At 40.8% G+C, this 14,812-nt stretch overlaps 2 protein-coding genes across 4 annotated transcripts; both read right to left on the bottom strand.

Annotated features, from left to right (window-relative positions):
- Window positions 1-682: 682 nt before the first annotated feature.
- On the bottom strand, window positions 683-6,429 carry slc29a3 (solute carrier family 29 member 3). 2 transcript variants are annotated; one of them, XM_088303976.1, is made up of 8 exons: window positions 6,298-6,429; window positions 5,754-5,867; window positions 5,010-5,116; window positions 4,569-4,887; window positions 3,975-4,057; window positions 3,476-3,702; window positions 3,013-3,175; window positions 683-2,846 (listed from the first exon to the last, which is right to left on the bottom strand). In XM_088303976.1, exons 4-8 carry the CDS (start codon window positions 4,851-4,853, stop codon window positions 2,222-2,224), a joined length of 1,383 nt encoding a protein of 460 aa, XP_088160102.1. In that variant the 5' UTR covers window positions 4,854-4,887; window positions 5,010-5,116; window positions 5,754-5,867; window positions 6,298-6,429; the 3' UTR covers window positions 683-2,221. The 2 variants fall into 2 exon arrangements, with proteins under 2 accessions (XP_088160102.1, XP_088160101.1); XM_088303975.1 differs by having other exon boundaries at window positions 5,010-5,122.
- A 1,680-nt stretch (window positions 6,430-8,109) lies between these two features.
- Window positions 8,110-14,671, bottom strand: psap (prosaposin). 2 transcript variants are annotated; one of them, XM_088305066.1, is made up of 14 exons: window positions 14,502-14,671; window positions 12,804-12,937; window positions 12,578-12,652; window positions 12,368-12,493; window positions 11,978-12,172; window positions 11,760-11,900; window positions 11,056-11,112; window positions 10,430-10,567; window positions 10,215-10,307; window positions 9,938-10,121; window positions 9,605-9,768; window positions 9,448-9,528; window positions 9,257-9,364; window positions 8,110-8,750 (listed from the first exon to the last, which is right to left on the bottom strand). In XM_088305066.1, the coding sequence occupies exons 1-14, from the start codon at window positions 14,533-14,535 to the stop codon at window positions 8,715-8,717; spliced, it is 1,566 nt and encodes a 521-aa protein (XP_088161192.1). In that variant the 5' UTR covers window positions 14,536-14,671; the 3' UTR covers window positions 8,110-8,714. The 2 variants fall into 2 exon arrangements, with proteins under 2 accessions (XP_088161192.1, XP_088161191.1); XM_088305065.1 differs by having other exon boundaries at window positions 10,406-10,567.
- Window positions 14,672-14,812: the final 141 nt, after the last annotated feature.

The raw sequence follows: 14,812 nt of genomic DNA on the forward strand, positions 1-14,812 counted from the left end.
AATCAGGTAACGCAGAAAACTGCACTAATATATATATATATATATATATATAGATAGATAGATAGATAGATAGAGAGAGAGACGTGGTGGTAGTTGTTTCATGAATTTATTATAAAATTATGTGCATACTAAACTATTTATTTTACTAAATAATTGGTTAATATTTCCAATTGAATTATCAATAAAGTGAAACAATGATGATTCATTTCTTGTTGAAAAATAACTATTTTGGATTCACGTTTTAACATTATGTTGTTGTAAACTTCATTTTCGAATGAACTGGTTTGAACTGGTCTGTCAATTGTAAAACTCAAGCGTGGACCTTGCGCACAAAAAAGTCGTCTACTTCTGCTTTTAAGTTTTCCTGTTGGAAATATGCGATGTGAGAATTTGTCACGTGACAGTCTCATACACAAGGAACGTGAGTGGTTTTCATAAAAAGCCCTGTAGTGTTTACAATGCAAAATGTGGTAGGGGCAGTGTGAAATGTGTCAAACAAAACAAACACACTTTTTTTTCTTTCTTTTTTTTTTGTCTTTACCAAACAGGAACCCGCACGTTCATCATGACGAAACAGGCGGTGCCTGTTTGGTAACGTTCAAAGGACAGTAAATACATAAAAAACAAATACAATATTTGTGTCTTCATTGATATCCTGAAAGAACAAAACATATCTGTCTTAGCGGAATTTATAATAAAAATACACAGAAGCGAATCAATTGTACTATATATGTCACTGTTTTTTGGACTATTGTTGATGTAGTCTTAAAATAACTCGGGTTGACTTGCAGCCAAGCAAAAAGTACGGTAGATAACAAATATATTACAAGGTTAGATCATTATTACTGATAAAATTGTTTATTGAAATACACGATTGTCTGGCGTTACATGAGTGTGTGTTTTCATGTAGTATTTCCTGAGAAGTGTAAATATCGTTAGCGCTTCCCAGTCAAGTGCTGCGAATGTTGCCCTTTGCCGCCCTCTGTTGGCCATTGTCGAAAATGAAAGACACTTTTCAAAAGCACTTGGGCAAATTACACAAATTAAAGCTTGAACGCTAAAGTTAAAGTATAAAAACAAGGAAAGTAATCTGCAATATAAAGATAATTAACAATGTGGGGAAACAAAATGTGAAATCAGCATAATAACAATAAAGATTAGTTTCACTAGTTCAATTAAAAATGCAAAACATTGTACCGATTCATTCAAGTTTTTTGTTCGTTTCTTATGTACTATTCTAATTTCTTGAGATGAATTGCTGTTTTCCGTAGGTGTAAAATACAATCATCAAACATGTAACATTTCATGATTAAATGAGGGCACGTTGTACTCTTTCCAAACATGTAAACAAGCAGCAACAACTTTCTAACGATAAGCACGGTTTGACATCCAAAATGAGAACACCATCAAATATTGTGCTCTTCTTTTTCAACTGACTATGTCAGAGAGAGGTATTCATTTAACCGTCTTTATTGTGGCTGTGGCTTGCACTGGGATAGAATTACACTGCATACGAATGAGGGCTGTGTCTAATAATTAGGTTTAAATTCATTAGTTGTATGAGAGTGAAAAATGTTGCACACCACTGCAAACGCCAACCACAATACTGAAGCTACCACTTCATATCTCATCAAAAACCTTGTATTGTGCAAGTGGTCATTCATGTTGTGACTGCTTCTTGCGAAAACAGTAACAATGTTAAAATAATTCTCATCCTCTTCATTAAAAATTATCCATATATTAGTAAAGTTTCACTTGTTCACAAACAAGTATGCACCTTCTCATATTTTTCACAGTATCTGAAGTGAGTATACCCCTCACATTTTTTGGAAATATATTTCATATTTCCATGAGCAACGATGAAGAAGTGGCACTTTGCTGCAATGTAGTCAATGTACCCGTTGTATTACATTGTAAATTTACTGTAATGTCAAAAAGTTTTGAATGTCTAAACACCAGTCATCAAAAGTGAGTACACCCTTAAAGTTTTTTCATCATTAAAAAGTCAACATGAAAAATAAAAAAGCTATCAAATGGCAAACATTGCCAAAACATGTGTTGAGTAAGTTTGCAGGGAGCGTAAATGTCTAAATGTAAAAAAAACGAAACAATTATGCATTTTGGCTATTCGCGGCAGGTCCTGGTCCCTATCAGGGGATTACTGAACACACTTTTGTGAGCAACATTGCTTGAGAGCCATAACGATGCATGTCGTCCATAATCAGATAATGTACACAATGAGGAGGGAAAGAGCAGATCCCACAGTGAGTCCCAACGTCAGGAAGAAGGACATGACCACTCCGGTGGCCTCTGCCAGCTCCCGGGGCACAACTTTGGGCCCGTAGATCATGGGCAGAGTCCCCAGGTAGCCGTTGGAGAAGCCTAACAGGCAGTTGAAGACGATGGGATACACATCGTGAGTGAAGAGCACGATGCGGAGGCGGTCCCTAGGCTGGTAGTTGCAGAAGATGATGAGCGGTACCAAGACGGAGCGGCACAATACCAGCGCGGGCAGAAGTCGGCTGGTGGGGCCCGGTACCTGCAGCCAGGCGGTGGACTGCCTGCCGCAGAAGTCGGCAACGTTATAGAGGAGGAAGCCGGCGAGGGGGACAAAGTAGGTGTTGGTCCAGGGGCTGCCGCTATCTTTGTCGACGGACTGGATGCCGGACAACACGGCGGGGAACACCATGATGGTCACGCAGAAGACGCTAAAGACGCACATTCCCAGAAGCCACGTCTTCCTCAGAATGGGCCTCAATGGAGGTGTTTGGGGAGGTGCTGCTCCTGCGCCTCCTCCGGTGCTGTTCTCTCCTGCGATGGTGGCCGCGGCAGCCATCGTGTAGTATCTATACAAAGGAGAAAAGCAACATGCGTGATTAGAAATATTTCATTGATCATCACAAGCTATTTTAGATTTCAAGTGTCTTGTAGTAAATTCACGTGACGTTCGTTATTTGTTTAATGTATGTTTATATTGTATAAGTACATATTTTCATCTAAAAATTTGCGCACCTTGAGAAGGCCAGCTTGGGGAGCAACAGGTATGCAAAGATGCAGAGCAGGATGAAGATGTCGGCCGTCAGGAAGTACGCTAAGGCGCTTTCGGTCACGTCCTCTGAGAGTGCAAGGTCCGCTATTGACGCGACAGCACTTAGTGTGCCTCCCATAGCCTGACCTGCGCGACACGATGGATTACACAGTCAGTCATTGAAAACACTTTGAAAATTCGACAAAGACAATAAGAACATTATGCAGATGCGATGACGTTAAGTTATTGACTCCGATTGGCGTAAATATTTGCCTTTGAGGAGAGCATGAAGGTCACATGCTTAGAAAGTTCTGAGTTTTGGTGACCACCCAAAAGTGAGCAACCCGAGGGCCTGTTCTCAAACGAATCAAGCAGTGATGGGACATTGTGATTTCTTAGGCTGCTTAAAACTTTTACCCTCTCTCAAATCAGGTCTCAGTTGTTTACCTGATATGAGGGCTTGGGAAATCCTCATCGGGAATTGTCCACTAATGCCAAACATACTTCCACAGAAGATGTTCGAAGCGCCGCTGACGACGGCCACGCTGGCCAATGTGACGGCGAAGAATTCCTCTCTGCAGTGGGACACATCCACCTTGACAAGTACGGTCGTTCCGACAAACACCAGCAGGATGACAAAGAGAGACGACAGGATGCGAGCGTTTGGGGACAGCCTGGAAAGCACGAGCGAGCACAACGCTGTGAGTTGGCAGCACAGCGCACACATTTGATCAACACAGCAGATGCCGAGGATTTCTTGGAGAAAAAAAAACATTTCCACGCATATTACAGATCAATTATTTAATCTAATACATAAAAATGCTTTTTGCAAATTTCTTTTTAGGGTAATTTGTTTGAGGGAGTTCCCAGTGGTGCAATTCCCCTTTTTTTTTTTTGTAAAGGAATTTTTGGTGTTAATTCATGCGACGATGTTGATGCAAGTGACCTGTTCACGAGAACGTAGTTGAGAATCAAACACAGCACCGAAGGCACCGTAGAAGCAAATGTCAGGTAACTTTCGAAGTAGTCCTGTGAATAGGAGGAGAAGAAAATGTCTTCAAGGTGTTGTTGACAGAAGGCACACACAAATAAAAGTGCAACATGCACCCTCAAAAATATTATTGATCAACAAGGGACAAATCATCTAGTTTGTGTTCGCTACAAAAACCAAATTGAAGCAATATTAACTTTGCTCGGTTCTGTTCAAATAGTAGATTGTTTTCTGTTCCTGCTTTGATTTGGCAATTTTGTGTGAGTAGTGTGTAAAAGAGGCAAAGAAATTAACTCATGAATGACATTTTTTTTTTTAAGTCCAATCAGTGTTTATTTGCTCGAGCTTTATTGGATTGGAGTTTTTTGGCCAGCTTTGTCTTAAACTCTTCTAACTTTGAACAAACTGCCCTTGAAAATTTTCTGACACGCTTCTAATGTTGTTAATGTGTTGCCAGCCACAAAGTCACATGCATCCCTGTGAGACACACACACACAACAGCTCAATTGTGCATGTTTTGGTTGAAGCCCTCTTCTAGGGCATACTCACGCTGAGGCCAGACCGCTGCTCCTCTGTGCTGTTGCTCATTTTGTAAAGCCAGTAGCTTTTGGCCGTGACAAAAAAGTTCCAAGGCAACAGAGAGCCGATGCCCATAAGAAAGAAGATGATGTAGACCAAAGAGTAGCGGTCATCGGGCGTGTAGCGTACGGCCAGGGACACCGATGAAGGAGTTTCATCGTCGCTTTCCGCATCCTCTGATGAAATGGAATTGTCGAGGGCAACGGGGATGTAGGAGGAATTGAGGCTGGGCTGCGCAGGTGCTCTTTCGGCCATTTGCAAGTCGTAGTGTGCAGTGTTACAGAGAAATCTGAGAATTAGACGAAAAGTGTTTGTAAGTGAGTTGAGAATTTAGGAGGGCTTTCCACTTCATCACTACTTGATCAAACGATTTAACAGGTTTGTTGTCTTGCCTTGTTTGTTTCGTCATACCTTGCACAACGGCTTCTTCCACGTCGCTCTGGAGATACCGCAGGAACTTCTCTTCTCAAAGTAGATTCAACTTCGGAGGTTTACGCCAAATCATGGCTGCCCATCAGCTGCACCTTTGGACATTGTTACGATTATTTTGGGTGTAGTCGTGCACATTACCATGATTTGGTCTCATTTCACAAAGTAGACACAATCATAATATACTTGGCCTAAGTCAGTGTTTCACAACTGTTGTCACTCTGGGAACCGCATCTTCCTGTTGTTGCAAGGTCGTGATCCACTTTCATGGAAATTGAGAAAAATCTGGATTTTTTTTTTTTGTTTAAAGACAAACTGTTTCAACTTAATTTGACTAGACCGCCAAAAACATGCCTTTGAGCCATCTTCTCCAAATCCTTTTTGTTTTAAAGCTGTGGCTGCTCAAGTCCACTGACAGTTTTTCCAGTAAAGGTCGATCGCAGGGGTCACCAACGTAGCCCACAGGCCTGTTCCAAAAATAGCTCACCAGCGATGGGGCGTTGTGATTTTCTAGTCAATGTTGTATAAGTGATCGATAGAAAATGGAACCAATTGAAGATATTTATAAAAAGAAAGTGTTGCATATTTGTATTTAGGTTTCCTAATTATTGTGAGGAATCATTAACATGATTAGTGTTCATGATCACATAAATTAATTCATTCATAGTGCCAAATTATTAAAGGTAATTTGAGCTATTTTGTGATAGCAGCGTGTGTCGTACTAACCCGTAGCCAAGAAAGCAGCTCTCAGTTTCAATGAAGTTGATGACCCCAGATGCACAGAATACAGCCAACGGTACTACCTGGTGGAAGCACACACCTGCAAGGTTGCTGTAGACTCTACACAACACACAGAAGAAGAAGAAGTTCTTACGAATGCTATACTACAACAAGTCTTAAAGGAAAGTGTCAAGTCAGCACAAATAAAACCACATGTAGAATACTCTATATGGAAAACAATGAGGAAGCAAATTGTTCACATGACACCAGCCTGGAAAATGCAGTGACACGCTTAACTCGAGACTGCAGACAAGGCACATTCAAGTTAGGAAGTAACATCCACGTTCACGTCCCAGGGAAACAATTGCTATGCCATTTTAATTAGGATAATGTAATAGATTATGTTCGTTAGTATTATTTAACGTGGGGGAAAATAACCAGCGATAAAGCTTCTCGTTTGAGGTAGTACACACAAAGTTCTGTATACGTAAATTTGACAGGTTGGTTAAAAAACGACTGTCATTGCGATTATACAAATATCAAATCATACCTCGGTGTCGCTAAGTCACAAATAGTTTCTTAGGTCCTCTCCGGTTATAGTGAAATAGCAACACATCTTTCTCCTCGCATCTTTTCTGGACGATAAACAAGACACGAACATGCACCCATTCCGAAAACTAGCAACAACCACAGTGTTTCCGGTACTAGTTTTTCAGAACAAGGGCAAGTTATACTACACGTTCTAAAACGCCAGACTTGTGCACTCGGTAATATTAACACGTTTAAATTCACCAAAATTCATTTGATGGTGTGAAACGTAAAACGCAAAACATTATTTTTGAAAAATAAAATAAAGTAATTCTGAAAATACACCGGATGCCACAATTGAGGATGAGATCCGGTGGTGATGTTTCAAAATAAATTTATTAAACTGCAGAAAAAGTAGACTGCAGCGGAGTGGTGAGACGTGATCTCCATTACCAATCTGGACCTAGTAATGGGTTCAGTGCCATGGTCGATGCTCCAGACATACGCAGTTTTGAGTTTAAGAAAGGCATGCTGCAGCGTCATCCCGCGGCACAAGTCACGCTCAGTTATCGCCGTACTTCATTTACTTTACTTACATTTTTCGATTCTGAAGGGACGTGTACTCATAAGGTGAGCATGCTCGCAAGTCACAACGCTCTCTGTTACTGTAGTCATTGTATACCACCCACACAGTTTCATTAAATAAATTGTACACATATCCAGAACTTTGCTCACCACATTCATAATACAATCACTCAACTCGATTCATTTTTATTCATGGAGCACTTTAAAACAACCACCACTACATACAAACTGCTGAGTAAAAATTGACATAAAACACATACAAATCTATTTTTATTTCATTGCATTTAAATTGCCAGTTTTTAAGCGTCGTGGTTGCACAACAAAGATATTCAGCGTTTATTAACACATCTTTTTCAACAGTACAATAAATGTAGAACAATAAAAATAACAGTGAGCGACTGGGGCCGTGGATAATGACTATTCCTTACAACATAACTTTAATCTGGCGTGAGCATGCTTGCAAATGTACATGATGGAAAGATGACGCGATTGATTGCTGCTTTTGCCCGGTGGCTGCTGGTTAGTTATTAGCGACTAAACTGAAAACGTTTAAGTGGGGAGTCTATGCAAACTCTGCTCACATTATCATGTTTTGCATTTCCTCACTTGGTTGCTACTTGCTCAGATGATTCAATCGGTTTGTGGCTTCCTCCTAGTTTTACCTTGCACAAGGGCTTCCAGGCCAAATCTTTGCTGCCCATCAGATGCAGATTGTTACCATTACTTTGGTTTACTGATTTTTCTTTCATTTATTGGCGGATTCTGGTTTACTGATTTTTCTTTCATTTATTGGCGGATTCTATTGACCTCAACGTGCAAACCACAATTAGAAGGAAAAATTGCGACTCTTTAGGCCTAGTTTTTGAAAATTGCAGCAATGATGCCCTCTTATCGCTTAGTGTTTTGTAAAAGAATTACACTTTCACGGCGAGTCAAGATCATGAAAACCTTTTGACCACCACACTACCATGGGTGAAAATAAAAAGCATAAGTCATGGTGTGCTCAACATCTCTAAGTACGATCGTTTATACCCCTGAAGTCAAAATTGCAAAGTGATGAATTCTAATAGTTTCTGAAAGTGCAGTTTTGTTAAACTTGCACTGATTTGGACTGTTTTTAAACAGTACATTTGTAAAACAAAATAAAAACATCCTTGTATGCAATCAATGGCTCACATTTGTAGAAAGGAGAGTCAAGACTTCCGAATTCTTGTATGCACTTGTGAGAACTTTAAATGACACGTTCATGTTCAGTTTTGGCTGATTAGGATCAATTTAATAGTTAAAATTATCAGTTCAATTTACAGATGGCTCAGGATAGGAAGCATAAGAGAAGATGCTTGGTGTAAAACCTACCGATTACAAACAACTGTGAAAGTGCAAAACAATGGAAGGAACAAAAAACGTCACAATAAACAATGACTGACAAAAACAATTTCTATAGAATCTGACATGCTGCTAAAGGTTAAATCTGTCAATTTTCATCCAATCTGTTTGCTCTTGCAAGGAGGAAAAAAGCCCCAACAATGACCTGTTGCTCTTGACACGGAATTCCAACTTTTGTTACGACATATAATGATGCAGAAAGCACAAGAATACAACTCAAATCTCCCAAATAGAGAACTCTTACAGCGTTAAATTGGCCTGTTTTCAGAAAGCAGGTCTGTGTACATTATGAACCTCCACCTCTGGGTCCAGACGGGAGAAAAAAAAAAAAAAAAGATGAGTCCCTTCCCACAAATCAGAGCAAATTAAAAACTCTCTTAGTCTAGCAGAGAAAAGAATAAACAGTTGAAGTAAGAAGCAGCAATGCAGTTCATTCCCTAAAATGTGATGGTGGATGCTGATCCTCTTCTATGCCCAAAGGTGGCGTTTGCAGTGATCCAGCGCCTGAAAGACAAACGAGACGGCTTAAAATTAGCTTCAGACTAAAATCCACTCCCAAAACTTTACGGACATTCTGCTTTCAGGCAACATTTCCAAATGATTTATTGTCACATGTGAACTTAATCATCCTCAAACCGTGCTATTGTTCAATGCTTCAATAACTTTTTGTGCACAACTTTGCGTTCCCCCATGATGGCAAAATTCACAACAGGTGGTTGATCCATCAATTGACCACGACATTTTTGCGACGTCCTCATCTGTGCCGTTCTGAGATGTGACTAAACCAGTTGCCTCTTTCCTGACTGAAGATCGTGTTTGAAGACTCTCAATAGTAAGACCATTGTTGAAGAGTTGCAGCGTGCCGTCTTGGACTCAAACTACAAAATGTATCGTTCGATCCATAAATCACCCACCTGTTCGAATTTAGCCATTCAGCTCCGTATTAAAAAAACAGCAAATTGGGCAAAAAGCATGGCAACATTCAGAGTGTGTACGTCTAAGTGACCTACATCGCATTGGGTTGCCGTCTCCATGTTCCTGCACCAGAATGAAGGTCCCAAAATGCACTGCTCTCTTCCCATCAGTCGGCGCCGAGTCTCACGACAGACGCCTAGATGCTATTAACATGCACAAAAACAAAACAGGCCCACCGTAAACTTTCCTGACCTACACAACACGACGAAGACAATAATCTACCCACCGGGCACACAAAGTCGGGATCGAGCGTATGAACGAGCACTTGAATAAGGCTGGGCTCGTACTGGTTAACCAGCTCGTTACACTGTTGAGAAACATGAGAGTTACTCCGACAGAATAACAGATGGTTTACCGACGTCACTTTCTGTGAGTCTTGTCACCTCTGACTGGACGGACGCGGGCATGTAATGGCAAACTTTCAACAGTGCCTCTTTAATCTCCTCCGCCGTTGCGTTCGTTTCAAGGGCTGCTTCCAGGTAGGCGACGACCAGTTTACATATCTTGCAGAGGCCATCACTTTTCAAGACGGTCTCATCAAGGGCAGCTGGAATGAGGCTTGGTTTTAGACAACGAGATGCATTTGCGAGGGTATTTTTTGAATGGTTTTATGACAATGACTGGAATGGGAATTGAAAGCAGACCCAACCGAAGATGACATTGTGGAGGTGGGCGGGACTTTTTGCCTTCATTTGTATTGAACAACGAGAACTTACGAACAAATGCACGAGTGGCATCCGTGCAGAGTGTCAAGATGGTGCAAATAGTCTTTGGGTCGGCCTGTTGCACCAGCAGCTCAATGATGGCCTGGCCGTAGGTCTCGATCAGGTCCTTGCACTGATTAGTTAAGGTTATAGGCAAATAGCCACAAACCTTCTCCACATCTTTGATCACCTCCTCCTGAAACAAATGTCAAAGATGGGACGCGTGTATAACAAAGGCGACAAAAACATTGTTGGCTTCACAGTTAGTTTGACGTGGTTGACATCCTACCTCGGTTGTCTGATCTTCCAACATGCTTTCCAACTGCTTCATCACAAACTCGCAGATTGCACATTGAGGGGAGTCCCGAACTCGTACGATAGGCTGCAACTAAGAGCACAGCTCTTGAGAAATGGTCTTATACAGCATTATTTCATTCAAGAAACAAAAACTGAAAAATAGCATGTGGCGTCAATAGTTACTTTATTCAACTTGGCAGATTGCACCTTGGTGGCAGGAACAAGATTGAGAGCAGGCACGGTTTTGGCAGCAGGTAAAATATCAGCAGCTTGCAGCTTCAACATGGGAGTGGACTTTTGGCCTGAGCTGCAGAAGCCAGTAGAAGAGCAGATCTCATTGGGATCCTGTGGACGGGAAAAAGACAAGGTTCGAATTGTCATGGATTAAATGTACGCTACTTCAGTGCAACCTGCACACCATTGCACCGTTTTTAATCCCCATGCACAAGTTTGGTAAAGAACTGGAACCTGACATTAACGCACATCCACTTCGCTTGGGTATATTTGTGCAGTGTAGGATCAAATCTGCCCCACATCGCAACAAAAGTGTACAGTAAATTTAAGACACTGCTTCCAAATGCACGTCACAGCAGACTAATTTGCTCAAAGGGATCACAAGACTCAAGAACAGCTTACACGCAAATATTCAGTATGCGCATTTGATGTGGGAAAACAAGCAATCCTTGTGCAATACTTGTTTTTTTTTTAGTAAATCACCCAGATAGGAAAACGAATTGCTTTTCGTAAGGTTAATGGTTTGCAGTTCATTCTATAACAATTTGATTCTGAGCGTTAGCTTCATTTAATTGCATATCAGGACAGGGGGAACTCACCATGGAAAAGAGCTTCTGAAGAACAAGGTTGCCGTACATGCTGAGGTACTGCTTGCACTGTGAGGGGTGGGGGGGGGCAACAAGTCAGTCAGAAATGTGTCACTTTTTTAAGGTTGCAAACTGACTTCATACTTTATCACATAATAACACTTCATTGCATTCTTTTTTTTTTAATTTGATTTATTCTAATCACAAAACTCAAACTTGCTATTTCATTACAATGGAACCTAAATTTCAAACATAATAAAAATGTGTAGTTCTACAAGGATATTTAGGAAAAATTATGCCTCTTGTGTAATGCGAGTTAAACTGCACCTCACTAGACATTACTAAATGATTAACTGTGTTTATGAAACTTTTTATTAAGTATGGTAAGAGAAGAACGTGAGAAAAGACAACTACACACTGTATGGTGGAGAACTCGTTCAAAGAACAGACTCCAGCTGTCCAACTACTTTATAGTTCAGTATTACAGAACATTTCAGTAGCCACTCCAAATTCTTATGTGCCTACTCTCACGCTGTGGGTCTTGATCGAAAGAAGAAGCTCCTGGATATATGTGGCCGAAATGAGTTTCCTCCACAGGATGTCCGGGTTCTCCCTTTGAGCCAGATGAGGTGGCTCAGGCATATAATTTGCCTTCCAAATATTTAATGAGCGGTGGTAAAATACAGAAAATTATGACAAGAGTGTGTGGCGCTCACCAGGTCTGAAAAATCAGGAAGCTTGTCACAATTCTCTTCAAATTTCACCATGAGAGCAGTTACAAATGAGGTATTTTCTTTCTCCTGCGCTTGTGCATCAGTCATGAACTTGATGCAGTCCTGGCATACGTCACCACTTCCCTAAGGAGAGGAAAGGAGGGGATGTTATGTGAGTGACGGCGAGCGCGTACTTGCTGAAAACAGTGCCGCGAGCGTACTTTGACTGGAGTTTCTGGTTTGGAGCTTTCCTGCGGGTACAAGAGTCCAGGAACGTTGAGGAGGAAAGGTGAGGCTGACTTGGAGAGGTCAACCTGTGGGATCTCATTGGACATCAACTGGTTCTGAAACGTTGCCAGAGCCATCTGCTGGGAGCGACACAAGCCAATGGCTCCACATGCCACACCAGGATCCTCCTAAAAATAAATAAAAATCAACAACCTTGGTTCCATCTTGCATTCGCCATTTCAACTTGAAATCACTCTGCTATCAACAGCCATGAGTCAGCTTTCAAGATTTTCACAACCAAGATGCTTTTTCCTTTGATAGTCAAAAAGGCAGCCCTTGAAAATAAAGCAGGATGGCCTCACAAGCAAGAGGAGACCACTAACCAGCTCGCCAATGATGATTGCCGAGACGATGGGGTAGTAACTCTCAACCATCTCCTTGCACTCGGCACTCATTCCTTGGTCAGGAATGAGCTGGCAAGCTTTCTCCAGGTACCCAACAACCTCAGCCTGCAATCACACCAGGAAATTAACATTTAAGAGATAAATAGGAATAAAAGCATACAACGTTAATTATCAATGCTTCTTTTTTACCTCTGTGGCATTGTCCTTCAAAACCTGCGCAATGACCATGATCACCTCTTTACACAAATCACAAGGCACGGTTTTCTGGAGCAAGAAAAAAAAAAGTCCTTTAAAGAAGACAATTCTAGGAGTGGTAGAGAGATGTCATGCTGATCAGAAAAATGGTAAATAAAATCAAATGTCTCATATAAATGGAAAATGGAAGTAATTATGCAGAAGGCAGGAGGAGTCTCACCATCTGGGGTTTGTTCCAGACATTCTGCTGGCAGTGTGTGACAGCACCACACAGAGATGCAGTCTTCACGTTCTGACACCAGTAAGGGGGTCCACGAGCACACTGCTCTGTGCCCAGCAGAGGGGTGGCCACAGCTGCAAAAGAGTCAAAGAACCATCATTCATAGGCTTCCGCTTTGGCCAAAATAAAAGGAAATTCATGTGCAAACCTGTTTTGACTTTGATCTGCTCCACACGACATTTATAATCAAGCAGTCATGAGATTCCACATAATGCTAATAGAAATTACCAAAAAATTGCCACTAAACATGTCTGATGTATTTTTCTTAGTATTTGATTGATTGTGAATATGATAAAAAATGTATTTGTTATTCATTTACCGTTTTCACTTTCTTTTTATAGTATGAGTGATTTTTATTCCATGAAAAGACTTGTAAGGCAACAAAGGTTGCTTCAGTCATATTAAAGTTGAGTTAAAAGGGGGAAAAAAGGAGGTTGCAAAGTCATGGAAGAGATTCAGTTTGATCACTGTTTTAAATGGGAAATAGAAGCCCATGTATACCTTATTATATAAAAATATAAGGAAGTTAAAGTGAGCACACAGATAATGACTTAACAAAACAGATGAAAGCCCACACGCCCTTCACTTCAGGCATGTGATCACGCAGTCGAAATAACACGCTGTTTTCCAGGCAGATTTTCACTAATAATTCCAAAACAATAAAAAGGTCTTACCGTTCAAAAACAAAAACAACTTTTTCTTAATTAGATGGTTTAAGATTAAGCAAATAATCTGGATTATGTGCGAGAGATATATTAGTGGGCCGAGGTTTCTGAAATAAAATCTTTGCCAATATCTTTACAGAACAATCCAAAAATTTGAAAGTTCAAAGTGCACCAAACTAATGTTTATTGTTGATCAGACTCACCAGATGTGGGGGGGGGGGTTGAGCACTATATACTTGAAGCCCAAATATATCGCTTCATGTCTAATTAAGCAATATTTTTTTAAGTAAATAGTTTTTGTTGAAATTATTTTATCTTGAATGGTTGCTGAAATGTAGCCACATACCAAATGATGCATTAGAACAAAGCAGAACACATCAAGTCTACGGCAACTTTTAAAATGCGGCAATCAAAGTTTGTGGTGGGTGATCTTTCATAAACTTCCCTTTTCATCATAACGCGATATGCGAGTCTACAGCAGTCACACAAAATAAGGTCAAGTTACATTTGCCCCGAGAAAAGAAAGCCCCATGGGAGCATAAGAAATAGACAAAAAAGCCCAAATGATAGGAAAATTTCTTCATGTCTCATTTCTGTGGTGCAAAAAAAAAGAAGAAAACAAAAACATGTTTTCACTGAGACGTGGCTCGGCTCCAAACAAGCCGCTAGCTTTGATGCTAACAAAGTTAGCTTTAAAAGGGGGCGCCGATTTATCTGTACTTTCGACAAATTATGGCCATACAATTCACACGCTTTGGCGAATATACCACAACGACGATATTACACGAACAAGTTGGTTGTCGCACCTGCAATCGTGTGTAATGCACTAATGTTTACTGTTTACCGAGGCTACTTTGTATCGCTTCCGCTTTTCAATAAATAGCTCCTCAACCAAAAGGTCTTTCACGGTGACTTATGCAAACTACATGCTTAACATCAACGTTCATTTTTGCCTTGCGAGTTTGGATATTACCTGAGGACACGAAAAGGAGCGTTAGAAGCAGCATGACTCGGCTGTTTTCTGTCAGGGAAGATGAAACGCACGTCGTCGTAGCTCCGAGCGAAATTGCGAGCAGTGGTTAGCGTTCAAGCTTTTATGGCTGCCAGTCACCTGACTACTCAGCATAAACATGTGACTCATTGGTGTCACTTGACTAGGGACTTTTTGCCAAGCAAGCGGTCTGTCTCGCGCGATCGCTACAAGTGCAAAGTGCACTATTCGATTCATTCACTTTAGAATGGGTGTGCACCTTCAAGGTTGACTTTTTAAAGATATATTGTAGT

Source organism: Idiotropiscis lumnitzeri, chromosome 9 (assembly GCF_059441095.1).
Source record: "Idiotropiscis lumnitzeri isolate Australia: NSW breed Sydney's pygmy pipehorse chromosome 9, RoL_Ilum_1.0, whole genome shotgun sequence".
Classification (NCBI taxonomy): Eukaryota; Metazoa; Chordata; class Actinopteri; order Syngnathiformes; family Syngnathidae; genus Idiotropiscis; species Idiotropiscis lumnitzeri.